Source organism: Leuciscus leuciscus, assembly GCF_965113295.1.
Source record: "Leuciscus leuciscus genome assembly, chromosome: 22".
Taxonomy (NCBI): Eukaryota; Metazoa; Chordata; class Actinopteri; order Cypriniformes; family Leuciscidae; genus Leuciscus; species Leuciscus leuciscus.
Genome location: NC_138746.1, coordinates 31574075 through 31598009, shown reverse-complemented (window position 1 = coordinate 31598009; position 23935 = coordinate 31574075). Strand labels below are relative to the sequence as shown.

The window sequence follows — 23935 nt, the reverse complement described above, 5'->3', positions numbered from 1 at the left end:
CTCTAAGACAGTAGTGCCATTATTCAGCTGAAGACAGTTTAATGTTGATTCAGTCCAGTTCAAAAACTGTGTAAAGTTCATCATATGATTATGAAATTACCTGCCAATGGGTGTCGATGGCTTAAGAAAATTTACCGGCCATAAATATTTTTACCGGTCATGAAACTTTTTTTACAAAAACAGAAAGTGTGACAGTTATGACACCAACATTTAGATACTTTTGAAAATTCACAATTTTCAATTTAATAAATTAATCAAATGTAAAATAACACTGCATTAATGACTAAATTAAACAGATTAATCTTCATTAAAGTTACAAAAGTTATTCAGTCAAGAGCAGTGAGTTTTTTTTTTTTTTTTTTGTCCTTTGTTGTTTGAGGATTATTAGGCTGCTGTCACTTTAAGACCTAATGCACTGATGCAATATAGCCTACTTATACTGTACATGTGTGTTTTCTTTCTCAGCTGTTTAACTGACTATGATGACCTGACCTGATGTACTAGTTACATCATAAGAAGAATGGCATCTACGCTAATGTTAGTCTTTCGGTTTATTCAGAGGTTTACTGCAGTCAGCCAGATCCGGGCCGTATCCAGATCAGATGGTGGACCTGCGCCTAGACACGACCACAACGCCTTCCTCAAGGGTCAGCCTCATCAGCCCTGTGAAGGCCTCATCGTCACGACAGCCATCGGCACCGATCCTCAACAAACTCGTCTCCACACCGGCGTGACTCCGATCTTCAACCAGATGTAACTGGATAAACATTCTCAATGTTCTGATCCAATCTGACTTCTGACCTATTCGGTTGTTAAGTCGTGATGTAACCACTCTCCGATAATACTCTTTCCGGATCCAAAGTCCAGGTCCTCTCTACCTACCTACCGCTTTCGCTAGTGTTTTGGTTATTATTGAGTGTTTTTACAATGCCCGTGTCCCGAGCTAACTCACTTCAACCTCGTTAATCTTCTTTTTCATTGATGCCTGGACTCTACCCTTAATTATGCCACCTGAGTGATGAGCTACACTAACCACTCTGTTGGTGTTAAAGGAATTTAAACCCTTTTTGACCGCCAAGGGTGCCTCACTAAGAAGGACGTGATCGTAAATAAATTTACAGGTTCCACCATTGTTATTTCTGGACGAGAGGAGCGCTTGGACCCGGAAAAGGCTAAACGTCACGCGTGACGTCAGACTTAACAATCGGATAATGGCTTGCTTAGTTGGGGACATTTAATATTCAACAATATTATTGATCTGCCTTACTTAAGGTGGACAATGACGCCATTTTCTTCTAAAAACAAACTTTGTTGTATTATTTTCATGTTATCACTGTAAAGCTGCTTTGAAACAATCTGTATTGTAAAAAGCGCAATATAAATAAAGGTGACTTGACTATGTTTACTAGGATCCTCGTTGAAACACGCACTTTTTTTAAACGGCTCAATTCAGTATTCTGAGTCACAGCTTTCTTTTGCTTTTGCGCACAGAAACTTCCCACACCACTTGCGAATAACAAATTGAGTTCAAACTTTTGCTTCGTGCGCTTGCATGTTTAAATTGGCACGCCTTAAACTTTCGATGCAGTGCTGGTCCATCAATCCGAGCGTCGTTCATGTTTGCTCTCATGTTCTCACAACATTGCATTGTTAGAATTCATAAAAATGTTACTGGACAACTGGTGATTGACACTGTTTCATATACTCGCCGATGTTGATTTTTACTTGCGTTTGGCGAGTGTTAATTTTAGGCCGTATTAATCATTCAGCTTAATAAAAATAAAAAAATAATGTCTTGAACATTATAAGTGGATCTTAGTGGGCTTATAAAAAATTATGACATGGTCCCTTTAAATAAATGCTTATTTAAAGGGGTGGTATAATGCCCTTTTCACAAGATGTAAAATAAGTCTCTGATGTCCCCAGAGTGTGTAAATGAAGTTTTAGCTCAAAATACCCCACAGATTTTTTTATATAGCATGTTAAAATGTTCACTTTTTGAGGGTGAACAGAAACGCACTGTTTTTTGTCTGTCCCTTTAAATGCAAATGAGCTGCTGCTCCCGGCACAGGGGGCGGAGCTTCAACAGCTTGTGTCCTTTTACCTCACACAGACATGTACTAAAAATTTCAAAATCTTTTAGCCTTTTATGTAGAGCTGTAGCGGTGCGTCGATGACGTCGACGCCAAAATTACGTCGACGTCATATTTTTTGCGTCGACGCTTCTTTATTTATTATCTATTTATTTTTTTGCACCATTCCCGGAGGTACAGCTCGCCACACACACACGTCTCCTTTCTCTGCAGAATGCCACAAATCCGCTCAACCAATCACAGCGCACCATTCCACGCATTGTAAACAGTAACGGTGGCGCTCTGACACCCGGCATCCTAGTTTTCCTTATCTACTTTGCACTTTTTGATCAACAAACAAACAAAAAAAATAATACATTGATGAACCTGTGGTGGATTCTGCCGTAGGGAAGAAACGTAAGCCATCGAAATCTAATCATTTACGTGAGGAGATTAAGAAGATGAGGCACGCGGGAGGAAGAGAAATGACGACTGATGCTTGTTCTCACACGACAGCGTCAAACTTCTGTCGAATGCTGACACGTTAACCCCAGGGGATCTTTTAAAAAACTTTCAATTCTTGTACTCAAAGTCAACGAAAACCGAGCAGGACCTAAGCCATTTTACAGCTGATCGCCGTCAAAAAAGAAGGTCGCCGTCGTTCAGAAGGTATTTCTAGCGATGGCTGATGTAGCCTATGTTTAGTCCAGATTAGTATTGACCGAGTTCAGAGGCTGTCATATGTGGATCAACTTACTTTGTTGTGTATTTTCAACAGTTTCAATGTGAAAATTAACTTTTATATTGATTCAATGGATTAATTGCATGAAAAAAAAAAGGATTTATCACATTTATACTATATTATTCAGAAGTAAACATTGTAGCTGACAGTGTGTTTATGTCAGAATGTTTATTTTTAAACCACAACCTTCTAAGTGCTGCTTTTACCAATATATTTAACATATCTTTTGCATTTCTCATCCAAACAACGTCAAACTTGGCACTGCACTTACTCGTGCCCAGACAGCTGTCGAGTTTGAAATCCATCGGAGTAACGGCTCGACAGAGATATGCGAATAACAGACAGGATAAATAATTCCAATTAGTCGTTAGATTAGTCGACTAATCGATCAAATAATCGCCCGACTAATCGTTTAATTAATAATCGTTTACCCCAGCACTACTTTTATGTTCAAACCGGAGTCAGACCATGATGGAGAGACTCAAGAAGAAGTGACAACATGTAGAAGCAACAGAACATTTCTGAATGGTTAGTTGATGAATTTATGTAGCTTATGTGTAGTTATCTTCTAGTCATTGATTAGCATATTCTGTCATGATAATCGATAAATCGTGTTCCGGGGGCGGGGTTTATGTAAATATTGGGCTTGGTGATGTCACTAACCCGGGAGGAATGTCGTGTAGTCCTTACCAGCCGTTTGTTGTAGTCCTTAAAAAGCAATTTCTTTAAAAGCAAATATCTCCCTTTGCTTTGAACTTTGAGTGTTGTAACTTTGCAGATGTTGTTTATGCTCAAACAGCAACATTACACACTAACTAAAGTTAGAAAAGTGAAATCATAATCAACCACCCCTTTAATATAATCTTTTTTAGTTTTTTTTTTGTAATATATTTTATTGATTTTACACAAACAACAAACAAAAAAGCCCAGCTATTACCAACATACAAAACAGGGGGAAATTATTCACACACACAAATTGCTCATCACATGTTACATCACATAACCTACATTATTGTTTACAACAAAACACATACATACATTTTTTTTTAAATAAAAAAATAAATAAAAGGAAATTTCAAAAGAATTTATGACTTATTGGTGAAGACAAAATGTGGTCTCCCATCCTGCAGCAAACCAGCAAGATCACCAGGAAGGTAGTCAAGAAAAGGTTGCCAAACATTATAAAACAAATTGGTATTGCCCCTTAATATGGCACTGAGGCGTTCCAGAGGGAAAACCTTAAATATTTCTCTGTACCACTGTGTGACCTCAATCCACTGGAACAAAACACAACGCCTTGCTAGAAGTAAGAGTTTACCCATTAACAACAGTTGCCCTGCAGATAGAGAGAGCTGCTCTAAATGTAGATTCAGAAGGAACAAGACTGGTTCTGATTTAACTGTTTTGTGAAAAATTTAACTTAGCTCCTGAGAAATATTCCTCCAATACCTGAGTATTAAGGGACATTGCCAAATACAATGATAGTAGGTCCCTACTTCTTTCTTACACTTCCTACAGAGGGGAGAGACTTGGGGGTTAATCTTGTTTAGAAAATGAGGAGTGCGCTGCAATCTATGCAATATCCTGTACTGACTCTCTCTAAGTCTATTACACATAAACAGTTTCTTAACAGATTCAAATGCATCTGACCAGATATCAGTATCAAGATCAATCTCCAAATCCTTTTCCCATGACTCCCTGCCTATTGTTGACATTGGCACAATTAATTTAAGAGAGTACAGTTTTCCATAAAAGAGTGAGATAAATTTTCTGTTATTGGAAGCAATTGAATTAAAAGTAAGGAGGAGGCTATCAATTGGACTCTCTATTGATTGGTCTGTTGAAAGTACAAGATGGGACTGTACAAAATGTCTAACCTGAAGAAAACCAAAAAAGTGGCTGTGTGGTATTTGGTATTTATTCTGAAGTTGTGAAAATGACATAAAATGACTGTTTTCAAATAAATTACCCACGAATCGTAGCCCCTTTGAGTACCAAAAATTGAAAATACTTTTCCCCACACCAGGAGGAAAAGCTTTATTTTTAATATAATCTTTGTGGTTATGTAAAAAAAAAAAAAAAAAAAAAAAAAAAACGTGCACGCAGAGTGTTACGGACTGCTCCGAGACACGAAGGTTTAGATCCAAGTGCAGCTTTATTTGAGGGCAATCCAGAGGCGTAATCCAAGGTACAGGCAAGGGTCATACACAACACAGATAGGCAGTCCAACCAAAGAAACAAACAAACAAACAAACAAACAAAACAGGCAGGGACCAGAGGCAAGAGAGTAATCCAGGGAACAGGGCTAGATATCCAAAACCAAGAGACAAGAAAACCAAGAGAATGCTCAGAAATGCAGTGTAACACTAAAACGTACTCGGTTACTAACGTAACCTCGGTTCTCTCTAGAAGAAGGAACGAGTACTGCGTAAGATATCTTACGCTAGGGGAAAATCCTTTTTCCGCGAGATATTGAAGCCAAAAATGCTCCTTAATTTTGTAATAATGCAAAACGCATGCAGACATAGGCGAGACAGCTCGCGCGCCTATTGGCTGCTCTGCGGCAAGTGCAGCAGCCTATCGAGCGAGGCCTGGCGTGACGCCAGACCCAATCAGGGCACTTCGCGCCCACTGCGTCACGTCCCGCCGAAATGGGCGTGGTCTAGGCCTATAAATACCGCTCGCAGGCAGCTATTATCTGGTTTTTCATCATCGAAGCAACCAGAGCGTGTGCATGCACGGCAAGATACGCAGTACTCGTTCCCTCTTCTAGAGAGAACCGAGGTTACGTTAGTAACCGAGTACGTTCTCTTACGAGAGGTCTCTCGTACTGCGTAAGATATCTTACGCTAGGGGACCCAATGCAAAACGCCGTGCATGCTGAGATCTGACACCAAAGACCCAAGGGCGAAAGCCCGGGGTACATACTGTATAGTGCACAATCACTCAGGGAACTCACAGGGAGTCCGGGAAGAGGGAGGGGCGAAGCCGCACTCTTCCACATATGGCAGCGTCGCTGAGACGCGAATTTCATCATACAGACAGGGCGGGGTACGGCCTGAACTGATGGGGGAATGTGGGTCTTACACAGTTTGCCCAGGCACATCTCGTGCTGCTACTTTTTACTGTCGAACATTGAGCTGTGCTCAGTAGACGCAGCATTCTGAGCTGATCGCATCAGGTCAGATAATACTGGTAAACTTAGACCGACAGCAGCCTGGCCTGCAAGGCGGGAACCTCTAGGTTATAAAACCTTATAAATGTAGACGGGGAGGCCCAGCCTGCCGCCACACAAATATCTTGCAAGGCAATCCCACTTGACCAGGCCCACGAAGAGGCCATGCCTCTCGTGGAGTGCGCTCTGACACCCAACGGGCACTGCATGCCCTTGGAGGCGTATGCCAGCGCTATAGCATCAACTATCCATCTGGATAGGCTCTGTTTCGACGCGGCTAGTCCCTTAGAACGTCCGCTAAATGAAACAAAGAGCTGCTCCGTCTGTCTGAAAACAGACGAGCGAGACACATAAGCTCGTAATGCCCTGACTGGGCAAAGGAGGCTCGCGTCTCTTTCCTCATCAGGGACCGGTAGGGCTGACAGGGAGATAACCTGCGCCCTAAACGGTGTGTTGAGGGATTTTGGAACATAGGTTGGAACCAAGGTTGGTTTTTCCAGAACGGTGCCACCAGCAATACTGAGCATCCTTCTTCCCTGATCCGTTCTATCACCTGAGGCAGGAGAGAGACGGGGGGAAAAGCATAGAGCGGGCGGCGGGGCCACACATGGGCCAGCGCGCTCCTGCTCTTGGAGAAAAATTCCTGACAGTGAGCGTTTTCTTGAGACGCAAAGAGGTCTACTTCCGCTCTGCCGAATTTCTTCCACAGCAGTTGGACTGTCTGTGGGTGTAGAGACCACTCGCCTGCCGGAACATTGTTCCTGGACAGTCTGTCCGGTCCTATATTCAGGAGCCCTGGCACGTGCGCTGATCTGAGCGAGCGCAGGTTGCACTGAGCCCATACCAGGAGGCGTTCTGCCAGCCTGTACAGGTTCTTGGACCTGAGGCCGCCCTGGCGATTTATGTAGGACACCACAGACATGTTGTCCGAACGGACCAAGACGTGGCGTCCTTTTATTTGGGGACAAAAACGCGTCAGCGCGTTGTCTACTGCCAGCATTTCGAGGCAGTTTATGTGCAGGAGCTTTTCCCGTTCCGACCACTGGCCGAAGAACGGTCTGCCCTCGAGCAGCGCTCCCCATCCCGAGGTGGACTGCTCTTGGAGAAAAATTCCTGACAGTGAGCGTTTTCTTGAGACGCAAACAGGTCTACTTCCGCTCTGCCGAATTTCTTCCACAGCAGTTGGACCGTCTGTGGGTGTAGAGACCACTCGAGTTCGCTGTGCGTTGAATGTCTACCGCGCGCTGTGGTGATAGTCGCGCTATCATGGACAGCGAGTCCAATTCTGTGCCCAGGAAAGATATCTTCTGACTGGGTGACAGAGAGCTCTTCGCCCAATTGACACTGAGACCCAAATCCTCGAGGTGATCGATCGTGGTCGTAAAATGGTCGTGTGTTCTATGAGCACTGCGCGAGATTGCGCTAGAATCAGCCAATCGTCCAAATAGTTCAGCACTCGCATGCCTCGCATTCTGAGGGGTGCGAGCGCCGCATCCATGCACTTCGTAAATGTACGGGGTGCCAGGGACAAACCGAACGGCAGGACTGTGTACTGATATGCCTGGCCCTCGAAGGCGAATCTCAAATATCGCCTGTGACGTGACGCTATCTGTATTTGAAAATACGCGTCTTTCAGATCTATTGACACAAACCAATCTCCTTGGCGAATCTGCACAAGGATTTGTCTGGTCGTGAGCATCCTGAACTGTCGCTTCACAAGCACTTTGTTCAGTTGCCTTAAATCCCGTCTTTTTTCGGTACCAGGAAGTATCTGCTGTATAGCCCTCCTTCGCTCTGAACTTGAGAGAGAGGCTCTATGGCCCCTTTGCTCAATAGTTTCGCCACTTCGGCTCGAAGTAAATGTGCTACTTCTGTTTTTACCGTGGTCTCGACGCGCGCCACATAGCGGCGAGGGCGTCGGCGAAACTGCAGCGAATAGCCTCTTTTTATAATGTTCAGCACCCACTTCGAAACCCCGGGCAGCTTTGCCCATGCGTCTGCATGGATAGCTAGGGGCTGAATACGAAGCGCGCTCCGCTCGCTCAGCGATGGAGAAGCTTCGGCGTGCTGCAACACAAGCATCGCGCTTGTGACATTTGAGGCATGGGGCGCGCTGATAACAGCGGGCAGATTGCCCGCGGTCGACCACGAGGGGGAGGGCTGGGCGGTTCCCGTGGGAGCTGTCATGTCTATGTGTGGATGTGGGCGCGGGACAGCGGGCACATTTATCACACCGAAAGCATCGTTCGCTTGCGTGAAGCGAGTGCACGTTGGTTTCGTTTTTACAGAAACCGTGAGACATGCATAACGCGGTGTTAGTGGGCACTGGGTAGTGGGCACATTCACCATGTTTGAAGCGCAACCGATCTGAGTCGGTTTTATGTGCGCGAGCCCTGTGTGACAGGCTGTGCTTGTGTGTAGGGATGGGCACTGGGCAGTGGGCATTCTTACTACACATGAAACACCATCGGCCGTGGCCGGGACACCAGAAAATACACTCTTTTGGGGATTTATCTGGGTAGCCGTGAAAACGGCATTTGTGTGCAGGCAAGCGGGTGACAGAACCGACTTGTTGGCTGCAGAAAACACTGGAACAGTCACATTTGCTGGAACTGGACGAGCGAATAGCTTTGGTGTGAGTCTGGCCGCAGCGGGACTTGAACACCGTCGTTTTCCTAGCTGTGCTAGGACGACTTCGGGGCCTCGGGCTTCACCGTAATCCTAGGTCGCGGGCCACGCACGGCAGGGCGGCGACCGGATGAGCGGGAGCGCGGTCTCGCGCTTCGGGCCTGGCGGCGCTGTGAAGTGGAGGCAGTGGACGGTGGCTGTGAGCTCTGAGCAGACGGTTTCGCACGGCCTGCTGCAGAGCTGGAGCGCTTCGGGAGGAAGTGCTTCATAGCCTGTGACGCTTTCTGTACCTCTGCGAATCTCTCCGCGAAATCCTTGACGGAGGATCCAAAGAGGCCTGTGGCGGAAAGCGGGGCGTCGAGGAACGCGGTGCGCTCAGACTCGGCCATTTCCGAGAGCGTCTGCCAAAGATGTCTCTCAGTCACGGTGAGAGAGGCCATATTCCGTCCAATGGCTTGCGCTGCAGACTTAGTAGCACGGAGAGCGAGGTCCGTGGCACTCCTTAAGTCCGGCACGCAGATCGCGTCAGGTCCTTCCTCATCCAGCTTACGGAGGAGATCGGCCTGGAAGATCTGAAGCGTTGCCATGGTGTGCAGCGCTGACGCAGCTTGCCCGGCGGCGGAGAAAGCGCGGCGGAGCAGGCTTGACGTCGTGCGGCAAGCTTTAGAGGGTAGGGCCGGCTTAGCACGCCGTCCAGCGGAGGGCGGACATAAGTGGGCCGCGATCGCCTCTTCGACCGGCGGCAGCGAAAGGTATCCTTTGTTCTTGGCATCGTCAACAGCGGAGAATGCCAAAGAAACAGCAGGACGCACTCTAGCCGAATAGGGGGCGTTCCAGGACTTGGCAACTTCTTCGTGTAACTCAGGAAGAAAAGGCGCCGGTCTGGACGCAGGCGAAGCGCGCTCCCCAGGCAGGAAAAATCCATCCAGCCGGTTGTGAGCGGGCTGCTCAGGCGAAGACCACTCGAGGCCGAGGCTCGCCGCGGCCTGTGCGAGTACTCGCATGAGCTCCGTCTCGATGGACGCTCTCTTGCCTGACGACGTGCGGGCAGGGGGCGTGGGGTCCTCAGAGCCCGCCCAATCCTCACTGCCTGACGCCAGGATAGAGCAGGAATCATCCTCTCCCAGCAGGGCTTCCTCATCAACGATGTCAACGGAAGCGGCGGCAGACGGCGGCCGCTGTCCGTCAGGAAGCGAGGCTGACGAAGCCGGGGAAGCAAGCGGGCGAACCGGCGAGCTTTTGCGGCTGAGGGAGGGTTCCGGGGCCCGCTGGGCACGGCGCTTTTTACGGCGCGACGCCGCGGCGGGCGGGGGAGCAGTCTCGGTGAAGAAGGCTAGGCGAGTCCTCAGAGTCGCCATTGCCATCAGCTTGCAGTGAGGGCAGCCGCCGTCAGCGAGCGCGAGAACTGCATGTTCCTCACCCAGGCAGGAAACGCAGATCACGTGGCGGTCCCCGTCGCTGAGTGTGGCTCTGCACGAGCCGCAGGAAGGCATCTTTAAAAAGACGCTAGCTCTTTTAGAATGTGTGTCGCGGCGGCGACACACACACACACAAATAGAGTACAGTGTAATCAGAAAGGATATAAGCGCCGGAAAGCGCAGCAGGAAGGCAGGAAGGCGGCGCGGCTAGCGACTTCAGTGACTCGTCCCGCTGAAGGTGCTCTCTCTCAGACGGCGCGGCTTCTTCTCCAGCTCCAGCGATGCGTGTGCTTCGCTTGAAGGATGAAAAATCAGATAATAGCTGCCTGCGAGCGGTATTTATAGGCCTAGACCACGCCCATTTCGGCGGGACGTGACGCAGTGGGCGCGAAGTGCCCTGATTGGGTCTGGCGTCACGCCAGGCCTCGCTCGATAGGCTGCTGCAGTTGCCGCAGAGCAGCCAATAGGCGCGCAAGCTGCCTCGCCTATGTCTGCATGCTGCCGCAACGCGTTTTGCATTATTACAAAATTAAGGATAATTTTTGGCTTCAATATCTCGCGGAAAAAGGATTTTCCCCTAGCGTAAGATATCTTACGCAGTACGAGAGACCTCTCGTAAGAGAACAAGACTTCACGGTGAGTGAATGAATGAACATGGTATAAATAGACTGAGACTAACAGGGTGATGGGACACAGGTGAATGCAATCAGTGATAATGAGGTACAGGTGACTGTGATGAGTGATCAGAGATGATGAGTCCGGGCAGTGAGTATGGGAAATGTAGTCTGAGAGTGAACGTGAGTGTCTGATGTGAAGTGCCCTCTGGCTAGGGTGACCATACGTCCTCTTTTTCCAGGTCATGTCCGGCCGGGATTTCGAGATCGCCCAAAATATCCGGGATTCGGCTTTTGCTTTCTCGTCGCCATTCATTTTGTTTACATGCACACCTTTTGATTCAATAGGACTGAATTAATTCCGATTGGTGAATCTGAATGTAGTGTTTACATGAACGCTAAACAAGTGATCGGTTGATGTGCGTTGCTAAGAAAATTCCTGTGTTTTCGTCTCGATCGGGATCCGTGTGAAGCAGAATGCATGACCTGCAAAGCTGGCATGTACGTGTCAGTGTCAAATAATGTAAACATAATGAATGGTGACTGTCGAAAGCAAAAGCCGAATCCCGGATATTTTGGGCGATCTCGAAATCCCGGCCGGACATGACCTGGAAAAAGAGGACGTATGGTCACCCTACCTCTGGCGGCTCTCAAGGGCACTCCAGCTGGTGACCGTTACACAGAGTCAGTCTCTGTTATCATTTCCTTTCTTATATTATTGCAAAGATTCAGGTAAATCTTGAAACTTGAAGGAACAGTTACCCAAAAACAAATTCAATAACCTAAAGAATTCTATCATCATTATTTACTCACCCTCATGTTGGGTATTGGGGTTTTAAAAAAAATATGATGTGACCCCTTTAAAAAAATGCTTTCAAAGAATAGAAAATAATAAATGCTTTTAAACATTCCCGATCTATGACAAAACTTAGAAGTGAAAATGCAAGGGCCTACTTGTAAAGTTCAAGGAAGACGATGATGAAGGTATACAAGGTTTATTAGATAAATATTACAAGGATAATAGCCAACGTGCGATACATAGGACTAAGAACTGAACTCAAGCACAAACTTAAATACACAAAGATAATTAACTAAAAGAGAACAAAGGAACACATGTGACGAGTGAAAACCAACACAAACTGAACATGACGGTGACACTATTGTGCTTCCTGAAATAAACTGTTTAAAATCTCTATCTATGGTTGACTAGACTAGAGCCAGCATATGGACAATAATAATAATAATAAAATTAGGTGCATGACACCCCTATTCATGGGTATTTAGGTGAAAGAAGCTATTCTTGTATTATTAGAAAGATTTAGGTCAATCTTAAAACTTATAGAAACTTGTCGATCCAAACAAAGTCATATAAATTGCTATTTTTACAGTGGAACACAAAAGGACAATTTTGAAGAATCTTTATGCAGCTGTTTTCCATACAATGTCTTTTCATAGTCAACATGAAAGCTCCAAAAAGGCCAAAAATGGCATAACAGTAACATGAGTAGTCCATGTGGCCATATGTGCGATAAATTCAAGACTTCTGGAGTAGCTTTGGATGTTCAACACTTGTTTTTATACTCACTGATACCATTTCCATAGACTGAAGTTATGAAATGTCTGAAAATACAGCAGCAAAATGTTGTTGACACTACAATGCCATTGATGTGCAGGATGGAAAATGTCAGCAGAGGGGAACAACACAAACCACTGTCACTCGGAACTTAAATCTTCCACACACACACACACACACACACACACACACACACACAAAAACAAATCATTTTAATTTTTAAATGTACACTCTTTCTATGGTTGCGGTTTCATTGTGATTGCGATGATCAGGGTAAGCTGAGGTGAGTCCATACACATTTTGGTGTGACATTTGTGTGATTTTATCAAATGTTATGTGAATCCTAACTTTGAATTTACATATAGAAATGTTATTTTTGTTTTTCATGAATGAACGTATGAAAACACATGATTTTTCTGTGAAACAAGCCGTTTGCTCAGTCTGACATCACCGTTGTGGTGGTACTATCTTTATTTGTATCTTGCTCACTAATTACCATATTCATGCACCATTTGTGTACTATTCAAAGCTGCTTGAAATACAGTAAGCGAAACTGTGATGTAAACAATTATGTACTTATAATATGTAGGTTAGTATAAGTGGAGGACATAAATGATCGCCATGTTATTGTTATTATTACCATGTTACATACTCAGAAACATGCTATTAGCTTGACATATGTACAAATAACCATGGTATTACCATTGTACCATGTCCAAAAACATTATTATTGCACTTTAGCATCCACAATCATTTGCCTACCCCTTTAAATGGTAGTTCACCCAAAAATTAAATGTACCCCATAATTTACTCACCCTCAAGCCATCCAAGGTGTTTACGGTAAATTTTGAAGACCAAAAAAGCACATCCATCCATCATAAAAGTGAGTTATTAACCCCCCGGAGCCGTATGAATTACTTTTTATGATGGATGGATGTGCTTTTTTAGGCTTAAAAATTTCATGCACCGTTCACTCCCATTATAAAGCTTGGAAGAGCTAGGATTTCTTTTTTTATATATATATAACTTTGATTGTGTTTGGCTGAAAGAAGAAAGTCATATACACCTAGAATGGCTTGAGGGTGGGTAAATGATGGGATTATTTTTGGGTGAACTAACCCTTTAATACTTTCCATATATTTACAGTATTCAGAAAAGTTTAGCAAATTATACAGAAATAAAGGGAAAATAAACCTGTCCTGCTCCATCACATTCTCTAACTTATTCTGGAATGTGAAAATTGGCTTTATGAGTGTTTTACAGACTTTGTGACAGAACTTTCTCTCTTTCTCGTGATCGACCCCAGGGCAGCGGCTCGGCAGTGGTGGACATGGAGAATATGGACGACACCTCGGGCTCCAGCTTCGAGGATGGAGGAGGAGAAGGAGGCGGAGGAGGAAGAGGAGGAGGAGGAAGAGGAGGAGGAAGAGGAGGAGGAGGAGGAGGAAGAGGAGGAGGAGGAGGAAGAGGAGGAGGAGGAGGAGGAAGAGGAGGAGGAGGAGGAGGAAGAGGAAGAGGAGGGAGGAGGAGGAGGAGACAGAAGAGGCAGCCGCTACTGACGAGGACAACGGAGAATATGGAGAGTTCCTCGGGATGAAGGGCTTGAAGGGACAGTTGGGCAGACATGTTGCTGATGAGGTGAGCCACAGGGAGAGCTAGGAACCTGATTGACATGTGAGGCCTGTTTACACCTGGTGTTAAGATGAGTTTTGGTCGATCGGATCACAAGTAAATTGCGCGTGCTCGCTGAGGCTATGAGTCCGTAGGCCGTCCCATTCAGCATTTTAACGCTCTGAAGTGTGCTCAGCAGCGCCCCCTTTGTACCCTTGAAGCGGTCTTCCGCATAGATGCAGGCTCCACACACTTTAACTACCCAGTAATCCTTGCGAAAGGCCAATCAGACAACGGATGGGAGGAGATTTCGCTTACGGACAATTGTTGACATGGCTGAGAAGAAAATATTAAGTTTTTTTATGACCTAGATGTACATTTTACCAGTTTTTACCTACAGTTTATACAAACATTATGGTCATCGATAATGGCACGTTGAATAATACGATCGCATTATGATTCATTAAATAAATAGAACTGAATGTCAGGGCTTTACTGAGTCATGTAAACATAGTATGAATATTGAAACCTGTAAATTCATCTGACACTCATGCACATTTTCATTATGTGTTAAAATTGTAATCTTAGTTCAAATGGAACATTATGTATTATTATGTACAACTTTATACATAATTTAAATAAGCATGATGTATCTATTGTCTAATGCCCAGGTGGCATGCATAATATCAAAATATAGAACTGTAAAATTAGGCTGTGTAGTTGACATGGAGATAAGACGTCGGAGCACAAAAATGTGATTTCTCCTGTCCAACATCAACCAGACCGTTATTTCCGGCGTGACGATCGAGTCTGTCCCAAAAATACCTCTCAATGCGCCCTCGTGGACTCGCACCAAGAGCCCTATAGGTCTGCACTACATGACGTCACCAAAGTGTGGATTCTGAGGAAGTCCACAAGTCCAGAGTGTGCCATTTGGGACAGGGCCTTTGAGGATCCAATGGAGTTATGAGATTTAGTCACAAGCTCTTTTCAGTAGGTTTAAGGTCCGTGTACTTTTTGATCATTTCATTTCCTGTTTGGAATGGAATAATGAGAAATGAAAACCAGCTCGTTTATTCGTTTTTTAGTTTAGTTTAAAAAACGAAAAATTCGATTTTGGCTCGATTTTTCATTTTTCGTTTGTGATTTACAAATCGGTTCATGGGTTCGATGTTTCATTTGCACACGTGGGCGGCGCTGAAACGCCCCTTTCATCTGATTGGTCAAACCGCTCCGCCTTCAGTAAGCTACGAGCTTTTCTTTCTGTCAGGCAGAATAAGAGTCACTACGAGTGCGGCACTGACAAATGCACTTTAATAAAATAATGTCTGAAACCACCACTCACTCACTGTTAACTACGCACAATATTTGAAGCAGAAATATGTTGCTGGTCACGTAATTCGTGCTGCTGCGACTTGCAAGCGACCCCAATAATGTGAGCCACAGTATTAGCCTATGACAGATTATTTTAGCATGATTTCCCATTGATTAATACAGTGCAAATAGTTCCGTCTCTTTGGATAAAAGGGTAGCAGCTAGCGAATCAAAGTTATTTTTTATATTTTTTTTCTTGTGTGATTGGACCGTTCTCGACTTTCAAGGTAAAACCAGCCGCAATATCTCTGAATTTAAAATCGGTTTTATCTTTACAAAATCCTTTTCAGGGTGTTAAAACGAAGAAAAAATAAGGATGCGATGTAAGTCATGCCTTTTATTGTTTTAGCTGTTTGCTGTTTCAAAGTCCTGTCACGTAAGCGTTGTGGGCAATGACACAGAAGGTAAATGAAACAATGCAGTTTAACTTGAGGCGATCGTCGGTGTTCAAGCACAATGGCTTGTGTTGATGATATATAGTTATACAACGGACATGTCTCTTTTAAAATAAAATATGAGTTTTTAAGTGTCTCTTTATGGAGGTATTAATATATGTACTATATAAAAGTAGACAGTTAATATAGTCCCTCTTCTTCAGTTGGACATACATTCTGTCATGTCTGCAACTTGATAAATATGTTGTCAATATCATTCAAATAAAAAAATAAAAATTCATGGTCTGTAAGTTTTTGCAAACTCATTATTGGGCTTTATTCAACTTTATGAAACTATAATGAATGTATAGAATGCTATTTTGACTACAAGTTATTGAACAATTTTCATAGTCTTTTAATTTGCTGTTCTGTGGCTCCCTCTGGTGGACGACATTAGTATTCGTCTCTGAATCGCATTGACATAAATGTCTAAATACTTTTTTGAACATTAAAAAAAATTATATATTTTTTTATTACTGATATAATAATAATATACACACATCAAACTCAAATTCACTGATTCGTGGTACCTTATTTCATGCTTTAACATATCACATTTTTAGCTAAGCCGTTAAGATACATTATTATTATAACATTCAGTCCTGATTCAGTTTGTTTCCAGATTCGATGTGCGGTCACGCGCTCTGCTCACGCGCGCGACTTCAGGTATTTCGAATAATTTGTGTTGATTTGAATTCGTTATTGCGACGTGTTATGAATTCTGTCTGCAAATATCTACAAATCGCTAGATCACTTTCTGCTGGTTGAGACTGAATATTTGCTGTGCTGATCTTGCGATTTTGAACTGTTTGGAGGATTTCAGAGAGGATACTTTTATTATAGAAGGACATCGGAGGATATAATCATCTACATAGTTTTATTTATAGTTTTTTATAGTTATTTCTGAGGACACTTCTATTTGATTGTTCTTTTCTGATTTTAGAGGGAGTTTGGAGGTTTTTTTTGTTGTTGTTGTTGTTGTTTTATTGGGAGGGGTATTTCTGAGGAGAATTGTATTTTATTGTATTTGTATTGTTTTTTTTTTACAGTTTGAAGGATGATGCCAGGCCCGAGCCGGGAGATTATTCCTGGACATTTAACCCCTCTGTCCTGTGAGTTTGTTTCTGTGTCCACAGGTCCGGCTCAGAGGAAGAGAGAGGTGCAGAGGCCAGAATCAGATGATGGACGTCCGTCCACTTCATCCAAACGCTTTCGCAGAGGTCAGAATAGGCTTTTATTCAAGTTAATAAATTATTTGTCATTGGATATAGAAAGTTGCATTTTTTTTGGGTGTGACCACTGACACTGACATTGATTATTAATATTATTAGAAATGTTCCAAGAGTGGATGTTTCCTCCACTGCCAGGTCAAGTTCCGGTCGAGCCAATGAAGACTTCAAACGTCCCGACTTCTCAAGGTGCAATGAAGGATGTGAACAAGAGCTCCACAGGTGAGACTGAAATAAGGCAGAATGATGACTGCTTAAAATAGAAAGTTGCATTTTTTTTGGTGTGACCACTGACATTGATTATTAATATTATCAAAAATGTCTGGAATATTGCAGCCTCAGACAGATCCAGTGGAGCTGCTTCCACAGATTCTCCACCGGGCATCATGTCCACACCATCTTTGTCCAGCTCTGTGGGGGATGTGGTGTGGCGGTTTTGTGGGTTGTCGTCGAGGTTTAGCAGCACAGGCACGTACATCATCAAGAAGAGGAGCAGTAACAACAGATCTGAGAGCCAACATGAACAGGGCAGTGACGGAAACAGAAGTTTGTCCAGATCCGACAGCTTCCAATTGTGGACGTGTCCTCCACTGCCTGGTCAAGTTCCCGTCGAGACTTCAGACGTCCCGACTGCTCCGGGTGCCATGGAGGATGTGATCAAGAGCTCGACAGGTGAGACTGAAATAAGGCAGAATGGTGACTGCTTAAAATGTTTGACAAGTTAAGGTCTGGTCACATGTACTGTTTCTTAGCCAATTTTTTCTGAAATATTTTAGTTGGACAAAATGTTCTTAGAATATATTTTTGTCAAGCCAATTAGCCATGAACTCACTTGCGCTGTCAGACACACACCCGAAAACACACGCATGATCCTGAATAGAGTTCTGTGTTAAAACAGTCAAATGGAAGTTATATCATTGTTAAATGTGAGGTCAGAGATGTTTCTAATTTTTGTTTATGCCTAAATATTTCTCCTTTTTTTTCTCCAGAAAAACCTACAAAACATAAGAAGATGGAAAGAATTTGTTCATTCTTCAGGAACTTGTGGACGAGTCTGTCCTGCTGCTGTTCTGACAGTAAAGCAGTGGATGTTGTGGAGCCTTTCGTTCCTCCACTAGATCTGGACTCTCTAGATCTGGACTCAGAGCCTTTCGTTCCTCCACTAGATCTGGACTCAGAGCCAGATTCTGATCCAGATCGCTCCGGCGTCGAGCCAAATCATGGTAAATCTGCAGCCATTGTTGTTTTAAACAGTATTATCGTCTTGTTTTCCACTAAAGATATCTTGAGGCTTGTTTTCAGAGAATATTAATATATTTTTTTTCGACCTGCACTGATATTTTGAATATAAAACAAAGGATCTAGCAAGCTCATATATTTCTCATATTTTCCTGTTTGTTTTTCAGACTCCTTTGGGTCTCTCTATAACGCGGGAGAGATGATTGGATCCGGAGGATTCGGAAGAGTGTTCGAGGGAACACGCAAATTTGATGGCAAAAGGGTAAAGCAGTCTTGTTGAATTGTATAAACATTTTGCTCTTGCATGCATCAAAACATATCTAATACACATGGTTAAATACTAGATGCTCAAATCGTAAATGTTATGTGCAAGGTCAGGCGCTGTTATTGAATAGTGTGTTTCTTTTTTCATTTTTGTAGGTTGCCATCAAGCGGATGCGCAAGACTTCCAAAGATTTTTATCTTGCTATTGTAAGTTGGCCAAAAGCTGAATTTGTATTTAGTTGTTTAAGTGCTGATTACTGTAGTCAATACACCTGTAGGAAGCATTAGGTGTAAATGTAATAGACAAACAAGCCTGGAAAGGCTCTGTTGATCGTATCTACAAAGATCAAAGAAAAGTACCTTTAAAAATGACGTTTTCTTCAGATTTTTACCCAGCTAATCTTCTGTCTTCTTTTCTTTTCTCTAGCCTGGGCATCCCGAACCTCTCATTACAGAAGTGGCTCTGCTGCTAATGATGAGGCAAGAACCCATAAGCCCCTACGCCATACAACTACACGATTGGTTTGAGCACCCTCGAAAATTCACCCTGGTGATGGAGTATCCCGAACCCTGCGAGAGCGTGCTGGACTTCATCATTCGTAATCCTCAACTGGACGAAACAACCGCACGGGTCATCATGCGACAGGCTGTTCTGGCAGTGCAACACTGCATTGATCATGACGTTTTTCACAACGATGTTCATGCACACAATTTCCTGTTGAAGAAAGACACGTTAGAGCTCAAGCTGATAGACTTTGGCTGTGGTCAGCTGCTTAGTAGTGATGGCTACGACAGCTACATTTACATCGGTGAGCATTTTGGGAGTGTGTGGAAACCTGGATGTAATGACTTGCTGATTATTTGACACTTTGAAAAAATTGCTCAACAATGCTCAAATGTCTTTCTTACAGGAGTCCTGGATTACTGCCCTCCTGAAGTCTTCACAGAACCTCGATTTCACGCCGTCCCAGCAAATGTGTGGGCTCTAGGAGTGTTGCTGTACGAGATAGTGAACGCATGTCCTCCTTTTCACAATCCAGCGGAAATCAAAGAAGCCAAAGTTACATTTCAGAACACCAGCTTATCCAACGGTGAGTGAATGATATTGATAACATTAATAAACACACACATAAAGCAAAAGGCTCAGTACAGACACAGTTAAAGTTGAAGTGTGTACAATTTTTGATATATAGTTAAATACTATAAGAAATGTAGCTTTAGTCACAGAAGTGAAAGCCAAAATTCACTGCATTTCTACTTTCGGAGATTAAACAGGTCATGAACTCGTCAAAGTGAACAGATCATTGTGATGCTACACGCTATAAAGCATGCTTTAATACCATACAGCATCATCATGCATCCGTTCAGATAGACAAATGTTCATAAAGACAAATGCAACACAGTTAAAAGTATTCCTAATATGTTGGACCTGAAACATGCCTTCACAAGAACCAGTAAGAGCTGCGTTTGTGATGTTTGAGTTGGGGATGACGTGATGACGTAGGTTTTTTAAAATAAGCTTTATTTTGTAATTTCGCAATGTGCCACTAGTGCAGAAGAAAATACATACTTCACCTTTAAAGTAAAGATAAAGAACACTTTACCTTATATTAATCATGTTTCAGATGCTGTTTTCATAGATGCCAACATTAGTGTCACATGGTCATGACTAACCAGCTCTCTCTCTCCTTGATAAAATGTGTACAGAATGCAGTGATCTGATTAGCCAGTGCCTAACCCTGGATCCAACTAAACGCCCGACGTTAGAGCAGATCTTACAACATGAGTGGATTAGAAATGATCTACTGTAGGATGGAGAACTTCAGGAGATTCACTCGATCAGTGATCGAGAGAAAAGAGCACCAGCTCCAGACCTGGTTTCCTGGGATTGAAGGTAAGAACTCTGCTCCACCCGACCGCAGACGTAGATTTAAAATCCACTTTTTACGGCGTTGTTCTGTGAGCTTTTTACATTTCTCACCTTTATGAATGACAATATTTGGTACTCTATAAAACCCCTTTCCCTTTTCTCGGTTAGAACGATTGGAGCAGCCGTAAACTACACAAAACATGGCCATTTTTTCAGACGGAAAATCTTCAGCTATTTCACTTCCTGCCCTCCATCTGAATTTCGCGAAGCAGCAACGTGACGTCACGTGAAACCAACCTATTCTGGATTATTTGTAGTGAGGTTTTCAAATTTTGTTCATTGTAATGTTCGTTTTATAGTCAAGTCACCTTCATTTATATATATATTAGTATATTATTTTCACCAATTGTGTCACTTAATGATTTATTTATTTTTTTATTCAGTAGTTTCTGACTCTAAACACGCTGAAGAAGAGAAGGCTGAGTTCAGAAGGAAGCTCCAGACCTGGTTTCCTGGGATTGAAGGTAAGAACATCAGCCAGCGCCACAACAACAAAAGATACTGTTTTCTTTTAGATTATTAATATATTATTTCCACCAATTGTATCTTAATTATTATGTTTCATTTCACCAGTATCTGAATCCAAACCAAGTGAAGAAGAGATGGCTGACTTTAAGAGAAAACACAAGACTTGGTTTCCTGACCTCCGAGATAAAAACTTCAGCCAGGGCCGCACCATAGACACTAAGTTTCCTTTCGTGGTCACACCGAGTTACGTCCTGACGACCAATGGGGTTTCGCTTAGAAACGAGCCACGTTTTATAATACTCGAAGCTGAGAGGCTTTCTAAGCGAAACCCCATTGGTCGTCACAACGTAACGTCTCCGTTCCCTACTCAGGGAACGAGGGTTACATACATAACCGAGACGATTTCTCTTAAACATTTAGGATACTCGTTCATTTGTTTTTTTCCCCAGAAATAAATTCTCGAACGTAAAAATTAGTTCTCTCTTAATATTGATTGTTTCCATCAATTGTGTCTTAATGATTTTTTATTCCTCCAGTATCTGACTCTAAACCAAGTGAAGAAGAGAAAGCTGAATTCAAGAGAAAACGCAGGACTTGGTTTCCTGACCTCAGCCAGGGCCACAACCACCATAGACATTGAGAGGGACGCACATTTTCCCCCAGATATTCAGGGTAATTGTCGAAAATGATCTCTTATTATGATCAATTATTTTCACTTTTATTAAAAACAAACAAACACGGTCTTCAACTAAGCTACTTTGTTTGTTATCCTCAATTTAGAATACTTTGTATATTTCAGTAAAATTCATAGACTCCTCATGGTAAAACAAGTGAAGTGATATGTATTTTTTACCTCCTTCCAGCTTATTAAACCTGATTATGTCTATTTCTTCAAAAGGAAAATGTAGGTGCAAGACAGCGAAGTCCATGGAAAAAGCGGAGCATGCCTAAGGATACCAGCGAATGAACAAGGGAACGAAGCATCACCAACATTTGTACTTTTGCCTGAACAACATATTAAAGTCACCATGAAATGGACAATTCTTGTTTTTATTGAATATTGCAATAAAGAACTAATAATTTTTTATAAATGATTTATCCATGCACATCATATATATATATATATATAAATTAACGTGCCCTCGTCCCAAGGACGCAATTCTGAGAACCGCTTAGAGAAAACTGCATTGTATACACACACATAGGACCACTCCCACCATCACAATGCAATGGACATTGTGCGGGGATGATTTTTGTCCAAATTAATCAAGGCTAGAAATTATGAGCAAAAAGTCAGAATTGCAGGATATAAGAAGTTTAGAAATGTGAATTGTGGGATAAAAAGGCGCAATTACCTTTTATTCTGTGGCGGAAACAAGCTTCTATACATCACTGAATTAAAACAGCTGAAGAAACTAAGAGGTGGATCCTGTAAAATCTTTTATTAGCTTTATTATAATATCATCATCAACATCATATTCTGAGAGTAGAAAACCAGCTCCAATCTCAGAGTCTTGCTCACATGAGGCATTCTTACAAATCAATTAGTGGTAAAAAAAAACACATTCAAATCAGACAATCTCAAAATCTGTCTCTTAAATCGCAATGTCCCTCAACCTGTGACAGACCGGCTTATTGTTTTATAAATGAGCTACCATGCAATGCATTTGGCATATTTCTAAACGCAGCTGACTGTTTTATTCCATCCTAATACAAATGGAAAGAAACACAGTTCCCATAATTGTTTATCAAACTAAACTTAAAACTGGAGCACCGGTGTATATGTATATATGAAGAGTTCAGATGCAAAAGCCTCTCAGTGCCATCTGAAATTTTATTCTAGAATGATTGCATATTTAAGTTCAAAAATATACATTTATTAGAAATATTTATTTAAAACAGCACTCTTCTTTTTAATATTTTTAAATCAATGTAATCTTTTTGCGTTGTGATCATATAGTGAGTACAATTTTGCAGATTGACAATTATAATACATTATATTCTCAGTGAATTAAATCACAAATCAACTCAATGAAATGCTGAACAACTCAATTAAACTAAATGTGAAGGGAAACATCCCCACCTAGTGGTGAATATGCACAATACTACATGAAATACATTAAACATATTTTATACACATTACATGCACAATGGAGATATAAAACGTGGAAATAGGAGTTTCACTTCATAGATAATGAATCAGATCTACATAAAACACTACACAACACAATGCACAAATTAATCACGGTTGTGCCTGGTAATACAAAGTCAAAATAACTCGATATAAAATAACACACTCGACGCCAAACACATGTCAAAAGTTGCCTAACAAGTTCATTGCAGGATGAATCCACAATAGAGCAGTTATTTATGTGTTTTAGACACTTGTTTTAACTGATAATTCTCCGACTGCTCAAAACTTATAACTTAGCCTTCATGTCGATATCTTCCTAACGTCATGTCTCGTTATCTCTGCTGTGGGCGGGGCCTATTCCGGACACTAAATGCCGTCACGCATCAGACAGATGCGCTGTCCCCATTTATGCAGTAATTTAACATTTTACACTCCGTTACCGTTATATTTTTGTTAGCAAGGAAGTGCAATAAGCCATGAACTCACTCTGACACACACCTGAAACACACACGTGCACAGAAAGCCGAGTTCAGTTTCGAGACTTATTGCTTGAAGTCAAATACACACACAATTATGTCAAAATGGCTGTTGTGGCCAGAGTTCATTTTAATGTTCTTGTTATAGTCGAGTCACCTTCATTTATATAGCGCTTTATACAATAGGCCTACTTATTGTTTCAAAGCAGCTTCACGGTAATACACAGGAAAATAACAGAATCATTTAGTAAAACAGAATTCAATTCGGCTAAAGAAGCTCTAAAAGAGTCATTCATGAGTTCACATGTTCATAAAATCTTTGTATTGGATATGAAAGCACAGATTTGGCTTGCTGAAGTCCAGCCCAAAGACTGGGATGTAATAGACTGTCAGAGTTCAGAATTATTTTGCTTTTCTTCTCCAGGGTTGGACACACACCATCCAGTCTACAAAAAACACACTGGATTAAACACAGGATTGGATGGATATCATCCTGACGGCTGACGGGAAACTCAAACCTGTCCACGTCTGAGCAAGAACATGAGAGACTGAAA

General features: G+C 42.6%; 1 protein-coding gene across 1 annotated transcript; it reads left to right on the top strand.

Annotated features, from left to right (window-relative positions):
* The first annotated feature begins 16994 nt into the window (after nt 1-16994).
* LOC309487086 (uncharacterized protein) lies at nt 16995-21794 on the top strand. The gene is made up of 10 exons (XM_082154618.1): nt 16995-17092; nt 17207-17542; nt 17860-18093; nt 18277-18371; nt 18530-18580; nt 18801-19182; nt 19285-19464; nt 20690-20767; nt 20877-21443; nt 21670-21794. Exons 1-9 carry the CDS (start codon nt 17029-17031, stop codon nt 21224-21226), a joined length of 1770 nt encoding a protein of 589 aa, XP_082010744.1. The 5' UTR covers nt 16995-17028; the 3' UTR covers nt 21227-21443; nt 21670-21794.
* The last annotated feature ends 2141 nt before the right edge of the window (nt 21795-23935 follow it).